The 22574-nt window shown below is 43.7% G+C and overlaps 2 protein-coding genes across 3 annotated transcripts in view; one reads left to right on the top strand and one right to left on the bottom strand.

Annotated features, from left to right (window-relative positions):
• disp1 (dispatched homolog 1 (Drosophila)) overlaps positions 1-21957 on the bottom strand; it is a 148329-nt gene extending 126372 nt beyond the window's left edge. The window contains exons 1-2 of one of the 2 annotated variants that reach the window (XM_042214844.1): positions 21842-21957; positions 13476-13543 (exon numbers count right to left, since the gene is read on the bottom strand). The gene's annotated coding sequence lies outside the window, so the exon portion shown is untranslated. Of the gene's footprint in view, positions 1-13475; positions 13544-21048; positions 21309-21841 lie in introns of those variants that run through there. The other variant, XM_005949076.3, reaches the window with a different exon arrangement.
• LOC121812491 lies at positions 6933-8923 on the top strand (the record flags this gene model as incomplete). The annotated part of the gene is given in 1 exon segment (XM_042214846.1): positions 6933-8923. A coding segment is annotated over 1 exon segment (1272 nt), but the record flags the coding sequence as incomplete, so codon positions are not given.
• Positions 21958-22574: the final 617 nt, after the last annotated feature.

Raw genomic sequence — 22574 nt, 5'->3', positions numbered from 1 at the left:
CAAAGTTTATTTGTGGGAAAGACTTTGCCTGTTTCAGTTGTTCTGTGAGCTCTTTTCCTACCACGGTTATAAGTGTTATTATCCCTGCATCCAAACCTAATGTCTTGGCTCCAGCAAACACTCAGAATAAAGTAACATGTAGTTAGCTGAAAGATTATCACAACACTGATTTTAATCTGCTGTCAGATTTTATGTTATGTTGAATTAATGTGCTTTGTGTGCTCCTTGGACAGGTGATCTGAGGTACAGTGTGTCCTGCAGATTTGAATGGCAGGCTTCAAGTTCATTTAGGTTAAATGTTTAATAGAGTTGGGAACTAAAATGCAGAGTTGTTTTTTTAAATAACTGTACTCCAGCTGTTACTGGCACCTCATGTCTCCACCCAGAGTGGGAGCAGTGACAGAAACAGCATGTTTTATGGTAGCGCCTAACACCTTTTCTTTACCCCAGGGTATTCAGTATTTACCAGTGTGTGTATTTTTTTCACTGCTGTTGCTGGTTTGCACTGCATTATCTATAAATATCACTTGGCAGTCCAACAGTAGGTCTATTACCGTGTTTTCTGTCGGTGCTACGTTGGAGTTGTTTTTCATTGAGATTTTTGTTCTCGTGCCAGTTACTTGGTCTTCCCATTTTCCCCCAAACAAATTGCTTTTACTGGAAACATAAAATATGTAATTTCCTGCAAACTTAGCAGACATAAATGTTTGCACCAGAACATGTCTTTAATAAAAGCAACATATGTTGGAATACACTTTTTATTGTCATGTGGGAAGATGGGGTCGCTTGATATAGAAGCAAAAGAAATGACCATCAAAATATGGATCGATATTTTTCAGATCTTCCTTTTTAGTTAATTAAATCATTCCTTTCCATAGAAAAAGGACCAGTCTGTTTTTTGCTGTCTTCTTTGGAAGCCAAAGCCTTTCTGCAACATGTGGCTTACAGCCAGAGAGCTGCCTGTGTGAATGCATCAGAGTCCCTGCATGCACAGATGGATGCACACATCCAGCTGTAGGCCCGAGTACCCCTGTCACCAAGCGCAGTCTCACTCAATTCATCGGATGTCCTCTGCTGTCAAGAGCATTCAGCTGCATTGTGTATGTGTGTGTGAGACAATACGTGATTGTCTAGCTGTCCTTGTAGTTTCTGAACACACTTACAGGTATGCCTTTTTCTAAGTTTGACTTGCAGGGTTGAAGCTTGTTAACGTCGATCTGGTCTTTTGTTCATTTGTATTGTTTTCAGATCGGCGACAAACCTGCACGACTACTTTCTGAGTGCATGAGCAGCACGCAAGTGTTTCTGAAAGATCAGAGGTCAAGGATTAGATTAAGTCATGGGCCATATAGGACATGTTAAAGTGTAGAGTTAGTGGAGGTGAATATCAGGTAATGTAGCGCAGTGCACACACATGCCACCAGAGGGCAGTATCGAGTCTTCAACAAGGAGCTGAGCTCAGTGAGCTGTGAAAAAAGCTACTGCGAGTAAGAAACTAAGTTTAAGTTTTGAAAGAGGGTAACATTATTAACTAGGATTCAGTTCAGCTCACTGACATGTCAACGGCTGTTACAGCAGCTATTGTTTACAGGTCATCCAGCAATATTGTATGGAAGAAGACAGCGGTATCCCTAGCCCTTAATGTCCTAAATGTTGAAGAAAATGCTCAGTGTGGCTAACATTAGCACCGTAGTGTGGTTTAGCCAGTTTATACTACGATTATTCCCTTTTTATCAGTTCATCTATAGGCTCATTCATTTTTGCTGAATGTCAGAAAACTGGTGTAATGTTTCAGAATCTGAAACCTAAAGATACTTTGTTTCTAATGTAATAAAAGCAAAAAGATTGCAACTTTAGATAGTCTAAAAATGTAATGAATGATATACTTTTCAGTATTAAATCTGACCATTTAATCACTCTGTTACTCTATTGTCTCAGCTTTAGTTTGACTAGCTTTAATTTACTCACCGAAGGACTCAAAAACAACACATTTCGGTACGCTGTATACTGTGTATATTGTTGACCTTGAATCTTGCTCTGCTGCTGTACTGCTCTGGAGTTGAATTTTCACAGAAGCATCTTTTCCACTTGTTACTGAACCGCTTCATATTCTGTGAGCAATATCTGGTGTTGTCCTTTTTCTGCTTAGTTAGTGCTGTTGTGTGTTTTTGGAAAACTACCACTCAGAATTTTATTAATCGTGAAGTGGTGCAGCACGTGGACAGGAAGGGCCCATCAAATTTGGATGCATCTGGATTACTTTCTCTAAAACTGCTGAGTATGCATCGGCCTTGGCAGTGTCTGCACTTTGAGTTTCCTTCTAGTTACGCCTGCATTTGCTGTCATATTGCCACTGATTGACAATAAATATGATAGATGTGCTATTACTCGAGACCTTAAATGCATTTTGTAAAAGACCCTTAAAGGAGCCATGCACCCAAATGGCCAAAAAGTGATCTGCTTTGCTTTCTGTGTTGCCTGGATGCACTAAAATTCCCACTTTAAAAAACTGTGATAAAGACACAGTGACGTGTTGCACAGACTGTTCTGCCATATCTCTGTCTCCTCATATATACACAGATCTAGAGCAGGGCGATATGACCAAAAATATTTATCACGATATACATTTGAAAATTTGCGATAACGATATAACTGACGATATAATTGACACGAGACAAAATACTTTACAACTCCACAACTTTATTAGTGCAAAAAACCCATCAATGTATTTTCACTTAAACAAGCAGCTGTTTTTTGCATTAAAGTTATATAAAATGTAACAGTGCAAATGCAAATTCCTCGCTGACAGTTTAACCAAAAGGCATTTCCAGTGGAAACTGGCCGACATATCCTCAGCATAACCATGTATAATATCCACAACACTTAAAAAGAGGTTATACACACACAATACGGTAACATTATGTTGAAGCACAGTACGTATCACTCCGCGAGGCTCCGCCTACGATAGCCGTAATGCTCCGACAATCCATCAAGCGGTGCGGCTTCGTAGCTTAGCAAAGTCGTACTGAAACATTTGACAGATTTTCGAGCGCCGTGCACATAAAATCGTTTCGAGGTCAGTAAACACAACCAGAGTTCATACATAAGGCACACGGGATTATAAGGGGCTCTGTCGACTTTCAGAAAAATCAAAGGATTGATTTTAAGTGCGCCGTATTTTCCAAACAACACGGTAATAACGACGGCCCGCTAGCATGCGCTACCAAAAATAGTGCTTTGTTGTGTATCTGACGGACGAAAGCTAAACCAGTTCCACACCAGTGAAGCTGCAGCATTTTTACAAACCAGTTCAGGTTCATCGTTTCATTCAACGATCCGCTTTCGCTCTTCTCATTCTCCAAAAATGCCATGTGCGTACAAAAACAAAGGCGCTGCGCATTTTACCCATATTCTATCGCCATATTTCATTTTCTTATCGTTGCCCAACATTACACCGGTATTACCAGATCTAGGAATTATTGCAAAATATTCTTCACAGGCGTCTGTTGGTCATGTTGTTTTGTTCTTACTGTGCAGAAATGCAGTTTACTCTCTGTCCCATTTGGGTGCACTTGTGTCTGGCCTCTGTCAGCTGTCAGCAGCAGTGATCCTGCCTGAGCTCTGTGCCATCCCAGCAGGTTTACAGACCTCTGCAGACTTGCTGCTTCACTCGGTGGCCTAACTGTGATTTCTGGACTCGATGTTGTTTGGGTCGAGCACGTTCTCGTTTGTTAATCGCTTCAGGTTAATGTTGTGGAATTCTGTGACACCAACGTGTTGAGTGTGATTTACACCCAATTTAAAACTTGATAATGTGCTGATTTAGTATTTGGACTCCACAAACTATATCACTTTCCACACTACCTACATAAACTGGCTGGCTTAGCTCCTGTATTCACATCTGTGTCGTGTTTTGCTGTTTGGCCTTCCCAGAAAGCTGGAGCATAATCGACTGTAGGTTCAGCATTGCTTAATAGCTTAATAACAAGCAGTTATTTCTCCCGATTCTCCTGAATCTGTCAAATAATTGCTTATTATTGTAGCGCACTATCACGCGCACTTCTTCTTCCCATACACCTCCATCACACCCTTCCTCCTCCCATCCTCTCAGAATCACAGAATCAGTGCTGGCTTTGTTTTTCTAATAATCACTTAGGCCTAAATCACAAAGGTGGAAGGTCACTACAACTTCCCCTGTGGGGTTGATTTAAGTGGCCCTTAGCCCGGCTACAGTAGCTAATCACAGGGATTTATAGAGTGCATCGCGGAGAGGCCGGACAAACCTAGGGAAATTTGGTGGCACCCTGCTGCAGGTGTTACAAGCCTCTTTTCTTCCTGCCGTCTTTCCTCCCCCTCCCCTTCTATTCCAGCTGCTGATGGTAGGCAGCTGCTTGTTCTTCACTTACTGGGGCTCTGTTGGTGGAACATGATGCTGGCAGCACCCTCCTCCTCATCCTGTTGCTGGTCATTCCCGTGTCCGGAAAGTCCTCCACATAAAGCTTTCATAATTACATTGATCTTGAGGGGGTCTTTTACGACCTGCTGACGCATTCAATCACATTTCGGCATGGCCCTTGTTAAGGGCGGCTTTTCCCCTTCTTTTTAAAGCATATTCCAAGTTCACGTCCAACCGTTTGTACTTCTTATGTTTCTGATAATTGGGATTTTTCACATGGGCCTGAAGGAGAAGGATAAAAATTAGAGGATGAGCCCTGTGGATGGACGGGGAGCAGGGTCGTTGCTTAGCTGAGAGGAAGGCTGTCAAAAAAACAAAACTGCAGAGGCGTGTAATACAAGATCCAGATGTTGAAACCCTCCAGCAAACAGCCCGCCCCACCGTGTTCATGTCTCCTGTACATAATCGTAAGTCTCGATTACATTGCACTGACAGCATCTCAGCACTCTTTGGTATCACTTGTTTTCTCAACATCATCTGTGGAGCTGCTCTGTTTTGCTTCCAGGCTTAACTACAGGAAGTGTTTTTAGGCTCCAATGCCCCCCCCCCCCAACCCCCCCCCCCCCCCCCCCGCCCCATTGAATTTCCCCCCGATCACGTCGTCGGTCTGGTTTGAGTGAGCACAACAGCGGGTCAGAGCTAATGAGCTCGCTGGGATCTAAGAGCAATGCCATCTATAGGCATTCACCCCCAGCCTGTGCCAAATGCCGAGCACTGAGAAGCCTTGATACGGGGGGGGGGGGCTGTAACAGAAGAAGATCTTAAAAGGGGCTTTTTGGGAGAATTGAAATCACATTGTTGTTGTTGGCCTCAAGAAATGCCAAATAAATCCAGATAAAATTTGGATGAACCGCTCCCAAGAAGTCAAGGTGAGCAAATTCTTTCTCCGCTTCCCTTCTCCTGCCTTCACTTTTACCCTTCCCCCATTTCTTCCCCCAGTCCCCGTTTTCCGAGAGTAACCTTTGCCATGACAGGTCAGAGCTGTGTTTCCAACAGGATGACCTTCGGTAATGAGAGGGCAAGTTAGAGACTGACCTGGAAGCGCATTGTTCATCCATCCTGGGAACACAAACAGTAATAGTGCGAAGGCACACAGGAACAGCTGCACGGCTGCAATGTCGCATTCTCCGGCCTGTTCTTTCACCCATCCATCATTTCACTGCAGAAACATATAAACAAGAAGCACATCTCCTTTACTCATGTGACATCAGAGGGCTGTTTCTGTCTGCCTGACTGTTGAGAGCATGCTGCTGCCCGCGGGTATATCAGCACTTTCAGGCACAACACTGTTGGCTTCATTATCCTCATAGAAAAAGTGTTCTGACCAACCAAAGCCATTTCAGCCGGCACCAATATGATAACAATAAACCATAAGATAAGCTGGGTGTCGTGGGGCCAATAAGAAGTATGTCAGGACAGTTATTTGGTGAGTTGCTGGGGCTTTCAAGTCAGTGACTATGTCCCAGTTAACCCAGTAAGGACTGCACCTATAAATCAGAAATGCTAAAATATACTCGTTCTTCCTGTTTTCATGAGCCAGCTCTGTTTTTATGGGTTTTTCCCTGTAAACATGAAGATGCTACAGGCCAGTCTAACATGAAGCTCGAACCGTTCTTACACACAGCGAGCAGCTGCGGGACGGGGCTGATACACAGATGGTGAACTCAGATGTTTTCCTGGCGTTCACGGCATCAGCGCTTGTTACTGTAATCATGATGCAAAACTGATGTAAAGCCAACAAGGGTCCTTTTATTGGAGCACCTGTTCGACAAGTTTAAGCATGAAGGAAAGTCTTCAGCTGCACTCGTCCTTGGTGGTTTGTGTCACGTGATGGAGATAAAGTAAAAGCTGTGTTTATGCAGAAACCGTTAGTGTAGTTTGATACGGGCTTTTAACCCCGACAGCTGACAGCAGCTCTACTTTCTGTGGCGGAGACATATCGACTCATTACTGCTAATTCTAAAAGGCACAGAGAGCTTAAACATCGGAGAAGACGTTCATTGTAATGACTCAGAGAAGTGGACGAGGTCTCGCAGACTCCCTCAGTACAGCATCCAGCTATAAGAATTTACCCCTCTCATCTGTGATGGAGCGTAAACCATCCATAGAGGCAAAGCTATTTTTTTGTATCGCGTAAGTTTTCCATCTTAACACAGGAGTCTGTGGGCATTGATACACCAATCAGTCATAACATTATGGCCACCTGTGGTCTCCTCACGTCGAGGCATGGACTCATATTCACGAAGAAAACTGATGTTAAAAATATGGAAACATGGCAGGAAATATCAAAAATATGTTCATGTATTATTAAAATATCACAAATTAACATTTGAAAAACAAATAGATTGCAGCTGAAAAGTGTGGTGCATTATCTTTTCTTGCTGCGTCACGACTGACTTTTTAGCTAACGTAAGCTAAAGTGGCAGTTTCTATTTTTGTTTTTGACGCTGTCGCCGGTACGAGATTCCGGAATGGCACCTCAACATCCAGCTGTGAAAGCTGCATCAACCTGAGCCAAAAAGTGATCGAGCTGGAACAAAGGATATCCACGCTATACCAAATCCAGGGGGCTGAATGCGAACTTGACACGATCCTCCTTGGCAAAGCTCAAACCACCGCTACTAGCGCTGAGCTAGCCGACACAGTGCACCATCCAGCTGCTGTGTCCCAAGATCCCGCCAACAGTCAACACAGGCTCTCAACTTGCGTCGCTGGTGCTTCTGCCAAGGACGAGAACTCCTGGTTTCAGCTAGGGGCCAGACCCAAGGCTCTGGTCAGCTCCACTCCACTCCAACCAGCGCCATGGACCGTGGTTGAGACGCGTGGTGGCTGCAGAGGGGGCAGGAGGATCCGTCTCTCGCACCCTCACCCCTCCGGCGCGGTAGTACTGGAGAATAAATTCAATGTCCTGGATCCTGTGGACTTTCCTCCTCTGACCGCTAGCCCTCGCCATCCCGCTGTGTCGCTGAGGTCTGCGCCATCTCCACCACTACGCCCCCGGAGCCGCGGCGGGCAACCCGACGCTGTGGTGCAAACTCACCGCGGAGAGCTGTGCTTTACCCCGGCTCCTCGGAGAAGAGGACCCACGGCGCGGCTACCTGGGAGTCACTCACGCAGTCCGGCTGGCGCATCTCCATCTGAACACCCCCGGTGTCGCGGCGCGGGCGTCTCAGATGGCCAACAGCCCTCGGTGGCACCTCCTCTCTCCACGCTGGTCCTCGGGGATTCCATCGTCAGGAACGTGCGGATGAGGGGGGCGCTCACGCTGTCGTTCCCGGGAGCCACTGTTGTTGACATAGTGGACAGAATTCCCAACATTCTGGCGTCCCACCCACAGGTTAACCGGCTCATCATCCACATCGGCACCAATGACATCCCCAAACAGCAATCTGAGCTGCTGAAGTTGGACTTCCTCCAACTCTTCAGCCTCCTTGGTCAGTTGCAGGTGAGTGCTTTTATCTCCGGGCCCACCCCCACCTGTGGCAGAGGGATAGGCCGTTTCAGCCGGCTGCTCAGCCTTAACACCTGGCTTTCCTCTGCCTGTATCTCCCACGGCGTGGGTTTTATTAACAACTTTGATGCCTTCTGGGAGAGGAGGCATCTTTTTGGGGCAGACGGGCTCCACCTCAACGCCTGGGGACGCCGTTTGCTGTCCGCCAATTTGGCATTTGGCGTACAGCACTCCCGCACATCGCCCTGTCACTACCCCAAACTGACATTACCTGCTGATCCGTCTGCCACTGACTGATGTTCCCCTGGTCCCAGCTCCTATATTTGTTCCACTTTTAACAGTAATACACAAAACTCTGGACTAGGACCTTTCTCTCCCACAGTCAACACAATACCCGTCATAATCACAAACAGAGAGCAACAGAATCATCATAAATCCAGTAACTCCAAAAACATTAATAACCTCCGGCCTCTTCAAAAATATCAACATCCATTCAACTCTATTGTCAAAAATCCACCAGTCTCAATCAGTATGGCACTTTTAAATGTCCGCTCTCTGTCGAACAAGTCTTTTATTATTAATGATTTAATTTTAGATAATAAACTTGACTGTTTATTTTTAACTGAAACATGGCTGGGCTCGGATGCACCAGTTGTTCTCACTGAGGCCTCCCCACCAAATTTTAATTTCTCTTTTTCTATTAGAAGTGGTAAGAGAGGTGGTGGGACTCAAGGGTCGGTTCTAGGCCCTGTACTTTTTAATTTGTATATGTTGCCTCTCGGCAGTGTCATCAGGAGGCATGGAGTGAACTTCCACAGTTACGCTGATGACACGCAGCTGTACATCTCCGTGTCTCCTGATGACACCAGACCAATGGATGCCCTTTTTAACTGTATCTTGGATATAAGATCTTGGATGGCAGAAAACTTTTTACAGCTTAACCAGGACAAAACTGAAGTTTTAATTGTCGGTCCTGAGGCTCAGAGAGAGAAACTCTTGTCTAAATTAGAGGCATTTTCACTATGTCCTTCGCTACAAGTGAAAAACCTGGGTGTTATTTTTGACTCTGAGCTTGGTTTTATCCCACATGTTAAACATGTAACCAAAATTGGATTTTATCATCTAAAAAATATAGCCAGAGTCCGCCCTATTCTCTCTCGGGCCAACACGGAGATGCTGATGCATGCTTTTATTACCAGTCGCATTGATTACTGTAATGCCCTGCTCTCTGGTCTTCCTAAGAAGAATATTTCAACTTTACAACTCTTGCAAAACTCGGCAGCTCGTGTGCTGACGAAGACCAGAGGGCGGGCCCACATTACACCGGTTTTAGAATCGCTGCACTGGCTCCCCGTGTGTTTCAGGATCGATTTTAAAGTTCTTTTATTGGTTTTTAAATGTCTTAATGGTCTTGGGCCTTCTTATCTCTCAGATCTGCTTTTACCATACGAACCCTCGCGGACCCTGAGGTCCTCTGGTCTGGCCTTTTGATTGTCCCTAAAGTCAGGACACATACTCACGGAGAGGCAGCTTTTCAGTGGTATGGTCCTCGTCTGTGGAACAGCCTGCCGGAGGAGCTCAGGGCCGCAGAGAACGTACATGTTTTTAAGAACAGGCTCAAGACCCACCTTTTTAATTTAGCTTTTACTTAGCGTTTATTTATTTTATGCTTATTTATTCTATCCTGTTATTCTATTATTAATTTAGGATTTACCTAATATTTCTTGATTTTATTCTTATTCATTTTTTAATCTTCTTACTCTATTTATATTTATATTTATATTGTATCCTGTTCTTATTTATTTTATCATTTTACCCTGTATATATCTATTGGTCATATCTCCAGTGTTTCCTCGGAGGGCGCTCTCTGCACCGGGGCTGTTATTGACCGTGGCTGCTGGGTCTCTGGGGTCCTCTCAGCCTGGTGGGGGGCTCCTTTGCCTCCCTCCGCTGTGTGCCCAGCCCGGAGGCTGCGGTCTGTGACCGGCTCCCGGTGCAGACGGCTCCCTGTTATAGTGTTTCCTCACTTGGCTCATGCGAGCCCAGCCCAATTTTTACTCTTTAAGTGTGCGCGTGTGTGTATGTGTGTGTGGGTGGGGTGGGGGGATATATGTGTATTGAGAGTGTGGGGAGTGAGTGGGGGGGGTGGGCTGCTTTTAACTATGTAAAGCACTTTGTGCTACATTTTTTCTGTATGAAAAGTGCTTTATAAATAAAGATTATCATAAACTCAAAAACCCTGGGTCGACGGCCCAGGCATCCTAACACAATCCTTCTGGATTTCCACTTTTTTATGATGTGCAAATTAAAATATCCCTTACAAGTAGATTCCAACCCTAACCCGAGTCATTCATGTCCTGAGGAGATGAAAGCGGATGGTTAGGCAGCTGCAGCCTGCACGCTGAATTACTGAATAACAAAGAATGCATGGAGGAAGCGGGCAGATCATTGCAGCAGCAGCCATCAGACGGGTGCTGTTTAAAAAAAAAAGTCATTTATCCAGACAGTACGAGACAAAACAAAATCACCCGATCAGACACCACACAGACGTTTTCCTACAGCACTCTCCATCTTCTGCGTCTCAAGACAAACGACACAAGGTGACGAACCCTTTGAAAACACGGACGTCGCAACAGCTTTCATCATTCACTGCTTTTGGCATCTCCATTAAAAGCTCGGGCACGTCCGTCCTCGGTTTAACCAGAGGACAGAATTTAAACAGAACAGATGCAGTCTGTTTAAATTTCATGCCGACATCTCATGTCTTGTGAAATCCAATTTTACTGCAGCAGACATTATAAGATCGATGTAAACGATAAATCGTTTGCAGGTTTCAGATTTCGTAAAATCGTGTTGACATAAAAATTCAAAGGTAATAAAGTATTACAGCGTGTCAGCATTAGCGTGTACGAAGGTGACTTTAGTGTTTAACCTAAGAAGAATTTGCAGCTGAACCTTTACAGCACTATAATGTGTGCATCGTACACACTCACAGGCCATTTTGTTAGGTACACCTGTTCACATGCAAGATGTGGCTGCTTAGCACCAAGCAGACCAAACCAACCTCCTGAACACAGTTTAGATATTTCACTGTTGTTAGAGACCAAAACAGCGTGAATATTGGACCAACGATGTAATGCCTACTAACATGACACAGAATCAAGGGTGTCAAACATAAGGCCCGGGGACCAAAGACAATGCCGCCCACTGGATGGCTTTGGGAAACGTGAAAGCGTGCATCAGAGGTTAAACAATTAAATGACAGAAACGTTCCCGTTTCCAGTAATGCAGAACTTTGCAGTGGGGGGTGTTGGAGGTTATTTTTTGGGTGGGTGGGGTTTAGAATGGGTCCACAGTTTAAGTATTTAAGGCTTTGTTGCTGGTTTTCCAGGAACGTCTTCAAATATAGTTCATGCTGCCCCTGTGTAGCCACAACAAAGCCCACTAGTGAATCGTGCAGAACCGTCCGTCTGATCTTTGGCTTGGATTTCATCCTCAGTGAAAGCAAAATACTGATCTGAGATAAATCCAGATCCATGTCTTTGACAGCCAAGATAGCAGAAGGCTTTTCCTCCTGAGAAACAGAACAACCACTCTGTCTGTTGGACATCTTCAGTGGATCAAACCAGCCTGCCTGTCAGCACCAGGACACACAAATCCACACTGTGCAGTAATCTGAAGTCTCTACAAGGCCAGATGAGAGATCAGGCGCGCTGGTGCCACATGGTTCCTTGAGATCCACTAGCGTCTCCATCATTCAGCTCAACATCAAAGAAGCCAGCGCCTTGCTTTTGAATTATTGGCAGCAAGTGTGCAGTCATGCCTTCGGTGGCATCCGGCTCCCAGCCCGATTAACCCCTGTGCCACGCCAAGGAGGAAAAGCAGAGGATACGGCCCACAGCAAGGCAAGATAAATTACAGTGCCAACAACTGCACATCAGCAACGGCGCTAAAGGTCACGCGTTTGTCATCAGCACATTTGACGGCTCAATCAGCTGCAGCTTCAGTCCAAGGCAAGTAAAAGGCAAGGCCGAGCAGGTTTAACCTCGGCCACATTATCTGTATAATGTCATGATACAGAGATGAACCCACCTCCAACCACCTGTCTTCCCTTATCCATCTCGTATCCATGTTTCCCTCCACACAGACATGCACAGGGTTATAGCGGTGGCCGTCCGTGCACGCCGTCCTTTTTCTGCTTATAACATTCGGGGGTCGTGTTGTGCTGAAGCCTGTTCCTGCTGCCACAGGCTGACAGGACAGCCAGTTTACACAAATGTAATTTAGCAGCTGATTAAAATGCGTCTCATGTCAGAGGTTTTTGTCCAAGATCAGTTTATCGGAGCGTCCCTCTACATCAGTCCTAGTTTCTCGTGCGGCCCTTGGGGAAATGAATTGCCCACGCCTGCTCTAAAGGAAATAAAGCCGTTTACAAGGAACACAAAGGCTTCAGTGCTCTTTGTAAAGACAGTCTTCTTACTTGGGATTACATTTCCCCCCCCCCCATCTATGGATTAATGCAGCTCTACCATTTATTCTTTCGCCTGTTTGTGCATTACCTCTCTTTCCCATTTCCCCCCTTAACTAAATGCCTGGAAAAATTCCAGCACATCATCAGCAGACGGACAAAAGATAATTCAGTCCAGCCTGTGAGATGACACATGGGATTCATTCTGAGGCAATGAAGATGAACGCTGGCGTTGTGTGCAGAAGGTAAGGGCAGTGAACAGAGAAAAGGAAAACAAAGGAACACTGATAACATTACATATGCTGACGCAGAACACGGCTATTCTGTTAACTGATACTGGCAAAAGACAAAAGAGGAAGTAGTCTATTGATTGCCACATAAAGATCAAGACCACACGAGACAACAGAGGCAAATGTTTCCAACATGGACAAAAAATAATATGCTGATACGATGACACAAAGATAGCACAAAGACATAAAGGTTGGCACAGAAAAGCTACGGGGAAAAAGTGAGATAGCAAGCAGCTGTTACAGCCAGCTGTCCTGACCAGTTGCTCTTAAGGGTGGGAGGCCAGGATGGAGGGATTCAGAGACATTAAGGAAAGACGGGGGGATATAAGAAGCAGACTGAGATGCTGATGGCTGACAGGGAAAGAGGAAAGTGGAAAACGCTCAGAAAGAAAGGATAAGAGTGTTCACCTAGAAGCAAGATTTTGGAGCAGGAAAAACTTGGAAAACTCTTCTGTGACTTTTTAAATGGCAAAAAGAAGAGAAAGCTGTTTTGTAAAATCCAACAGAACTGATCAATAAGCTCCGCCCACTTCAAATCCAGATATCTTCTGTAAGCGTCACAGAAACACAACAAACACAAAACCAAAGAAAGTGTTGTTTACAGCCTTCAATCTCAGCAGGACATCACACACAAACCTTACAGAGGAATAACAAGCTGAAGAGTGACCCCTAGTGGCATTTTCTCCACCGTGCAAGACGACAATTCAAATACATGCAAGTTAGTCACGTGATGTGTGAATCCTTAAAATTAGAGCCCGTGTGTGTGTTCTTTGAATATTGGACTGTTCAGTGGTATGTGTAGGTACTTACTGTAACCTCTCAGGATGAGCACTCTGTGTGTTTCCTTTGCTTTCCTGATCACAAAGAGACGAGCTCACCTAACGGAGAGAAACATTGACAACCTGATTAAAAGAAGAGTACAGAGCATCCACAACTCTTTACTTCAAAGAAACCACATTCCCGTAGAGTAACTTTGCACGACTCGCAGTTCAAATAAGTTATTGTAGATTAATAATAATCTACAAGCTGGGCCTCGGTAATAGCCAATTAGTTCATCCACTGTCTGCAAAAATGCTGCAAAACTGACTGAACAGGGCTGTAAAGAGCAAATGGGCCAAAGCATCCTGCAAAGGCAAGCCAAGCGTTTCTCAAGGCAAACAGTCGCATTGATTACTGTAATGCCCTGCTCTCTGGTCTTCCTAAGAAGAATATTTCAACTTTACAACTTTTGCAAAACTCGGCAGCTCGTGTGCTGACGAAGACCAGAGGGCGGGCCCACATTACACCGGTTTTAGAATCGCTGCACTGGCTCCCCGTGTGTTTCAGGATCGATTTTAAAGTTCTTTTATTGGTTTTTAAATGTCTTAATGGTCTTGGGCCTTCTTATCTCTCAGATCTGCTTTTACCATACGAACCCTCGCGGACCCTGAGGTCCTCTGGTGCTGGCCTTTTGATTGTCCCTAAAGTCAGGACACATACTCACGGAGAGGCAGCTTTTCAGTGGTATGGTCCTCGTCTGTGGAACAGCCTGCCGGAGGAGCTCAGGGCCGCAGAGAACGTACATGTTTTTAAGAACAGGCTCAAGACCCACCTTTTTAATTTAGCTTTTACTTAGCGTTTATTTATTTTATGCTTATTTATTCTATCCTGTTATTCTATTATTAATTTAGGATTTACCTAATATTTATTGATTTTATTCTTATTCATTTTTTAATCTTCTTACTCTATTTATATTTATATTTATATTGTATCCTGTTCTTATTTATTTTATCATTTTACCCTGTATATATCCTATTGTGTCATATCTCCAGTGTTTCCTCGGAGGGCGCTCTCTGCACCGGGGCTGTGATCGACCGTGGCTGCTGGGTCTCTGGGGTCCTCTCAGCCTGGCTGGGGGGCTCCTTTGCCTCCCTCCTGCTGTGTGCCCAGCCCGGAGGCTGCGGTCTGTGACCGGCTCCCGGTGCAGACGGCTCTCTGTTATAATGTTTCCTCACTTGGCTCATGCGAGCCCAGCCCAATTTTTACTCTTTAAGTGTGCGCGTGTGTGTATGTGTGTGTGGGTGGGGGTGGGGGGATATATGTGTATTGAGAGTGTGGGGAGTGAGTGGAGGGTGGGGTGGGCTGCTTTTAACTATGTAAAGCACTTTGTGCTACATTTTTCTGTATGAAAAGTGCTTTATAAATAAAGATTGATTGATTGATTGAAACATGCATTATACAAGGCTGCAACTGCTGAACTCTTAATGCATTACTTAAACCCACTGAATCACATATGACTGCTGTGTTGGTGCACAAACATCACAAAATAAATGAAATATTCCACTTGTCTGATCTGAGATAACAAGAGTCCACATCACTAGTGTCCATTTTCAAAGACAGCTCTCATAACCTTCATACTAGCTGTGCACATGACTGCCAATCCAATTATCCACCAGCGAGGACATTTGTCATAATGTTGGCTGACATGAGCTCTTTCAGTGGGTGGAACAGTGGTTAACACGGCTGCCTCACAGCAAGAAGGTCCTGGAGATCTGGCTTCCTGCCACAGTCCAAAGATTCATCCTCAGCCTATGACAGCTGGGATATCATCCAGCCCCCGGCCACCCTGAATCGGATAAGAGGATGGATGAACTCTTTTACTTTCTGTGCCCTCGTCAGACAGTCCGTGCAGACGTCGGCATACCTGCTGATTTTTCCTTCGATTGTTCCTGTCTGTGGATGTGGACTGTGCCACAGGCAATGGAATTCAAGCAGACTTCACAGGAGTTTAACAGGAGTGACTATTCAGCCATTGTTCCTGTGTAACCAGGGCTTTGAGCTTCTCTCTGACCCGTCTACCCCCATGTTACACTGTCAGCTGCTGTCTCTGTACGCCTATTTAGGTCGAGCAATGGTTCCTAACCGAACACAAAAGATCTTTGACTTTCACTTCCCTCTTGTGTTTGTAAAAAGTATTTGGCTCAAGAGCTCTTGGTCACGTTCATATGACGTTGAGAAGCTATAAAACAAGGATTAGCTCACTAATGCTCGTACGAAAAACACTTTCACTGCAAACTGTTGATAGAGAGCTGGCCAACCAGTGCATTTACACACACGGCATTGAAAACCTGCTTTCATAAATAAAAAAGGGGAAAGGGGGGATAGCTTATCATCTCAAATATTTCTGTTTTCTGCCACTAAGCCTAGACGGACGAGGACTTATTGGGTAAGCCGCACATTAAAACTCAACGTACACATCATATTTATCTACATAACACTGACACACTGTCATTGTTATGTAGATGCTCTTTCCTACTTGAAATTAACATTCATGACAGGCTCATCTCAAAATTCAGGCATTTTCAAAGCCCCATAGTTATGTGCCAGGTTGGTTTAGAAAGGTGAGGGGGAGCTTTTCAAGGTGGCACAAAATGTACTGTTTTCATTCAGGTTCAAGGAGTTTATACATTTCTTCCTTTTAAATGAGTGTATTTGATTACTTGATAAATTAGCCACAATCTCTGAGACTTTACAAACTTAATCTTTAAGTTGTACATTTTCTCATTAATATTTCCCTATTTTTCATATTTGCAGCATTATACAGATAAAGGAAAATAACAAGCTGAGGTAGACAGTAACATGGATTTCACTCAAAAGTCTACTTATTACTAGAGATGGCACGATACCACTTTTTTATGTCCGATACCGATACCGATATCATAAATTTGGATATCTGCCGATACCGATATGAATCCGATATAGTGTTTTTAATCAACAAAACTGTTTTTTTAAATATCTTGCTGCATTTTGTATAAGTTCATACTCAAGTTTAAAACAACAACTACACTAAAGCTATTCTGTTATACCTGTATGCAAAAAAAAATATTTTCATAGTTCAGCAATACTGATCAATCTAATAAACTTAAACCTACACCATCCTCCCTATTCTGGTATTTTAAAGAGTACTTAGCGTAAATATTAAGCAACCTAACTAATAGGGTTCCAACTCCCAGCAACAACAAAAATAAATAAATAAAAAATAGGGAACCACCCCTCACGCTCCACCTCATGATGCTTAATCGACGTAATCAACCTTAATTTGATGCAGTGTGAAAAAAAATGCACAGAAATCAATTATTTTTCAAGTTTAAATATTAAATAGATTCAACATCTTTCTTCAACAAAATTGCAGACTCACAGATGGTACCTTCCCAAAGGAAAAAGTACTATAGCTTACTAGGGTTATATTAGACTTAATAGTTACTATATACAGTAATGGACTTCTATACATTTTACATCAATTAAAACTTTGGGTGTAGTTCAGATAATTATTTATTAAAAGCTCAGACATTTTAAATGAGAATAAGAAAGAAAAGTATGTCTTTGTGCCCCCTTTTCCCTGTTCATGCCCTATCGGCCCCCCTGGCTAAACTTTGCTAGATCCGCCCCTGCACAGTTACCAGCCGTCAGCTAGTAGAAAAAGATCCTGGTGTAGAAAGTAATATTAAATAAATTCTAACAACAGCTTATCAAGCTTAAACGTGCTGCTGTTGTTCAGCTCGCTGGTTTCCTCTTTCTGGTGCAAAGTGGGCCAAAAACAAACAGAGAGACGGACTCACGACAGAAAAGCCGATCAGCTGATCATTGATCAGTTTCATGATTGAAGTAGCAGCGAAGAGAAGAGGCAGTCGCTCCATATATCGGTTGTTAAGCTTAACGCAGTGAATGCTTTACAAACATTCAGAGATGAACTTACACACTTGCTTTACTTCTCTCTGGGATAACTTCCTCGGAGATGAAATGCCGGTTTGGTAGCGAAGCTCCAAATGCACAACCAGACCACCGACAGGTCTCGCACGCCACAGCCGCTCTATCACGTGAGCACACTGCTGCGACGTGCTACGGTTATGAGGCGAGTTACGCCATGTCGCAAGTTTTGTGAGGTGCTTGTTTGATATTTAATGGATCGATTACATTTTTTATTTCTCTCGGATATCCGATCCAGTAATTTAGGTCAGTATCGGCCCGATACCGATGCGTAATATCGGATCGGTCCATCTCTACTTAGAGCTGGGCGATATGAGATTTTTTCATATCACGATATGTTTTTTTCATTTCAGCGATAACGATATCTATCACGATATAAGCCAAATAACTATATTTGTAAGATTTAAATGTGCCGTTGCTCACAAGTAAAGAAATAATCAGCAGCTTGTTTTTATTTAAATATTTATTTCCCATAATAAGTTCAACAGGGTAGATGTACTTAAGGAACATGAGACTTTTTCAGATAAATAAAGGCAAATATTGCAAACTACACAAAAGGCAGCCGCTAAAGCGTTTAAGTTTCAAAATAGAACAAACGAAACAGACTAAATTGTCAATTCCACTTAGAAACAAAATATTAATTCTAAAAATAAATCTTAGTTTGTTTTACAGAAGAACAGACAAAACTGACTAACTTTTGTCAATATCAAATAAACTGAGAACTAAAAGGAAATTCTCAATCTCTCCTTGTTGTATAGCTTGAGCTTTTCAAACAGTTTTAACAGTTACTTTAGTCTGACAAAAGCCGAATGACGAATTAGCGCTTCCAGTCAGAGACTGAGGCTACGTCCACACGTACACGGGTATTTTTGAAAACGGAGATTTTCCGTTTTCGTTTTAAAAAATAATCCCGTCCACACATAAAGGAGAAATGAAGGAAAACGCTGCTATGAACATGCCAAAGCAGCAGGTGGCGCTAGATTCCTAACCGTGCAGAAATGTTGGCCAATCAGAAGTCTAGAAGCCTCGGTGGGAAAAAGTAAACAAAGCTGGGGCATAGAAGCAGAACCGAGTCGTACTGTGTGGAGGGACAGTAACTGTGTGTATATGTAAGCATTTAAACACTGCAGAGAGTAGAATTAACATAACAGTATTGTAGAAATTCATTTCACCGAAACAATAACGTGGCGCACAGTGTGACGCATGCACCAGTTTATTGTATTTCCAGACTTGCTTTCGGCACAATTTACAGTGCACGCTACTCTTTTTTTGTCAGACTTGAAATAGCCGAAATACCTTCACACTACGGAACTTCTATGGCTCTTCCGTTCGACAATCTCTCCGGCATTGGAACCATCATCTGTTTTCTCTTCGGTCACGCTCGGTTGATTTTTCTAGTCGGCACACTCATTTCCTCCATTACCCGCTGGCTGCTTCCCAAACAAACACACGTGTGGCTTGGCACTTGTGCTGTACGTAACAAGTCACGCGACGTGACGCTGCGGCTGTGATTGGTTCGGCTCTGCGCTACTTAATTTGGATTGGCTGACCTTTTTTTTTTTTTTTTTTAAGAGGACAAGAGCGGCGAGGTCTATCGCGATAGCTTAATTTCTCTATCGAGTAAAAGTTATATCGCGATACATATCGTTATCGTTCTATCGCCCAGCTCTATCTCTACTTATTACATTTTTCCATATTTTTCTTTCATGTTTCTCGTGGTTGGTCAAATTAAGAATCTTCAAAATTTCAAATGATGCGCTCAGATTTTGTGCTAAATTTATGCTCACTTTCAGACTGTTGTTTCTACTCTTATCTCTGTGTGATGTCAGTGGGAGCAGATATCCCTACTATGGTCACTCACACAGGCATAAGGCAGCTGCTGTTCAAACCTTTTGTTTGCAGCCCAGCATCATAAAGCTGGCTCCAATCAAAAGGAGCTAAAATTACTTTTTTCAGATGGCTCAGGCAGAGCTGCGCCACGTATTTGATTTGAAGACTTTTTTACACCACATGGCTGTACTGACGTAACCTCCCAAAGGATCTGTGTCTCCATCTTTCATCAAATGTTTAAACCAGAGGAGCTTAAAGCAGGTGCAATGACAGAAAATGCACTTCATTTCCCAGGCATACACTGCATACTTACTGGCCACTTCATGAATTACACACCGCTAGTACCAGGTTGGACTGCCTTTAAGCTTAATTCATTGCAGCAAAGAGTCAGCATCACAGGTTCTGGTCCACACTGACACAACAGCATCACACGGATTGCAGCAGATCTGTCAGCTGCACATATGTGACGAGAATCTCGTTTTCCACCAAAGTTCTAAAGGTGCTCTATTGGATTGAGATCTGGTGACTGTGGAATTGGAGTACAGTGAAGTGTGAGATGGTTTGTGACATAAAACATTATCCTGCTGCAGGCAGCTACTGAAAGATGGGCATATTGTGCTCATAAAGGGATGGAGGTGTGACCGATATGGGGTTGTTCCAGGAGCAACATAGTCAGGGCTGGCCCAGGTTCAGAGTTGCAAGTGATCAGTCACGTTGTTATGTCACAGGGGCTAAGGTTAGGTTTTGGTGTGATGGTGTTTCCACCTAGCCTAGCAAAACTATGACATCACTATGTCTGTGAAGGTTCTCAGTCATCCAGGTCATGACATCACTATAATGTGATTGGTCACTTGCAATGTTGAATCTGGACCAACAATAATTATGATGTTCCGGAAACAACGTCAGGTCTCACTTGATGGACAAACTCGGGCAGGCTGTGGTTTCAAAACGATGCTGGACTGGTCCAAACTGTTCCCAGCAGCCCACGTGACACAAACAAACAAAGCCACTTAAATCACTCTTCCTCCACACTTTGATAATCAGTCTGAACTTCAGCAGGTCGTGTTGATCATGCCTACATCCCTAAATGCAATGACCTGGTCTCATGTGATTGGATGACATATTTGCCTTAATGTGCTTTTGAACAGATGCACTTAATGAAGTGGCAGGTAGGCATAAACAGTCTATAAATGCAGGAAAAGCACAGTTCCTACTCTGTTGAGGCGGTGTTCAAATAAATAAAGCATCATCAGTTCCAGTCTGCCAGCACAGCTCCTGGAACAACACAGCAAACACGGTGACCGTGCCGGGGTCCTCGGTGAAATGGAAAATACACCTGTGCTTGTACAGCTCGGCTTTGCAGACCAGCACACTAATAACAACCAGGTACACAAACACCTTGAACACGTTTCACTCCTGCTTCTTCCCCAACAGCTGAAACTAACACCCCGTTTCAAATTTAAAGGGGCGGGCGGACCTGTCCGCGTGCACATTAACAGCCAAATGTGACGTTATCAGCCTCGGCCTCGGCCAAATCACAGCTGACCCCGCGAGCTAGCGTTAACCACAATGAAGCCCAAAGCGTGAACAGCTCGCTTGGAGACCGGCTCTGTCGTCACCCGAGAGCTACGAACCCCACACAGCCTCCCCCGAAACAAACACAGCGCCGCGCGGGTGCTTGCCCCTCGGCAGGCGAGTTAAGTTCGCGTTAGCTGACTGACGCTGCTAGCCAGCTAACCTCGCTGACCAAAACAGCTGGCTAAACAACAGCGGCTGCTCAGTGTTTCTCTCCCAGCCCCATACTCACTCGAGCACCCGCACGGTGTGAAGGCAAGACACGGGGCTAGTGCTAACGGCCGACCGGAGAAGTATTCCCGGGTTTCTACTTTAGTTCCTGCGGATGCTGATGTATCCGATCTCCATGCATCAAACCATGTTGGGTGGGCAGCTGCGCACTGAGTTCTTGTTTGTACTATCAGGATGTTTCTGGGAGGAAATGTAGGAAACTTCGAAGGGCACTAGGAGGCGACTATGTACCTCAGCCTCCTATCTCCTCGAAGTATTTTATTTGAGCAAAAGTAGTTTTTCAGATATCAGTGTCTGTCCTTCTGTTGGGAGCTCAAACAAAACCGTTCAGAAGCAGTGAACTGAAAATGTCTCGAATAAAAGCGATCAGACAGAAGCGTTCACTTCACTCTGGACTCAAACAAAGAAGCATGCTGACTCAGCAGGGACAGCGTTTAATGACAAAAGTAACAGAAAGCAAGAACGCGTCATTCCATCACATTCTAGTTTTTGCAAAGCCTGGTGGCTGATTTTGTTCTACATGTACAAACACATGCTTTGACAACAACAGATGCACACATGGTACCAACTGGTGGCATAAATATTCATCAGGACGTGCAGTTTTTTCAACACATTTAAAGCTATCTCCAAAAGTTGATTCTGTTCATCTGGACGTAGCGTTGAACAGAATCAACTTTTGGAGATTTACTTAGCTGGATGATTGAGCATGCATCAAAACATTTAAAGCTAAATTACAGAAGCATCAGCAGGCTGGAAGATGCCATCGTTATAGGTTAGAAAAAATTAAGTCTTACCTTTTTGAAGCCAAGAGCACTGAGCTCTTCACTGCTGGACACTGTATGCTGTTGCCTAGTAAATTGTTGTTCCTATAGTAAAACATATGTTCCTTTCTGTCTTTTGGTAAATTAGTGGGAACCCTGATTTACCAAATGAGCTTCATGTTGCATCCGAAAAGAGCAATGGGAAAGTGTTTCCTGATATCAGCAAAATGCAAATATCACGCTTAGTCTACTGCACTGTAAAAATAGATAGATAGACAGACAGACAGACAGATAGATAGACAGATAGACAGATAGATAGATAGATAGATAGATAGATAGATAGATAGATAGATAGATAGATAGATAGATAGATTAGGGGTGCAACAATACACAAAATTCACGGTTCGGTTTGATACTTTGGTGTCACGGTTCGATATTTTTTTCGATACAAAAAAATTTTCATGCTTTTTTAATTTGTTGTTTATTAAAATTATAGATATATATTTTAACTCAAACGTACAGCTTTTAAATTTAATGTTGCTGAAACAACAAAGGGATAAAATAATAAATCTATCTGATTGAGAAATCACTCATCTTTGGAAAAGAGAGTTTATTACAGAGAAATGTATGGGCAGAAATCTGTGCCATCAGAAACTGAATTTGAATAAGTTCAATTTGAATTTGAATTGCTCAGACTGAATCTGAATTGTAACTTGAATAAATGCTTTTGAAAACCGAATTTGAATTAGTCTAATTTGAAATTGAA

The sequence above is a fragment of the Haplochromis burtoni genome, unplaced genomic scaffold (assembly GCF_018398535.1).
Source record: "Haplochromis burtoni strain Fernald_Lab_line unplaced genomic scaffold, NCSU_Asbu1 Contig_618, whole genome shotgun sequence".
NCBI lineage: Eukaryota > Metazoa > Chordata > Actinopteri > Cichliformes > Cichlidae > Haplochromis > Haplochromis burtoni.
This window is presented reverse-complemented; position numbering and strand designations above follow the sequence as displayed.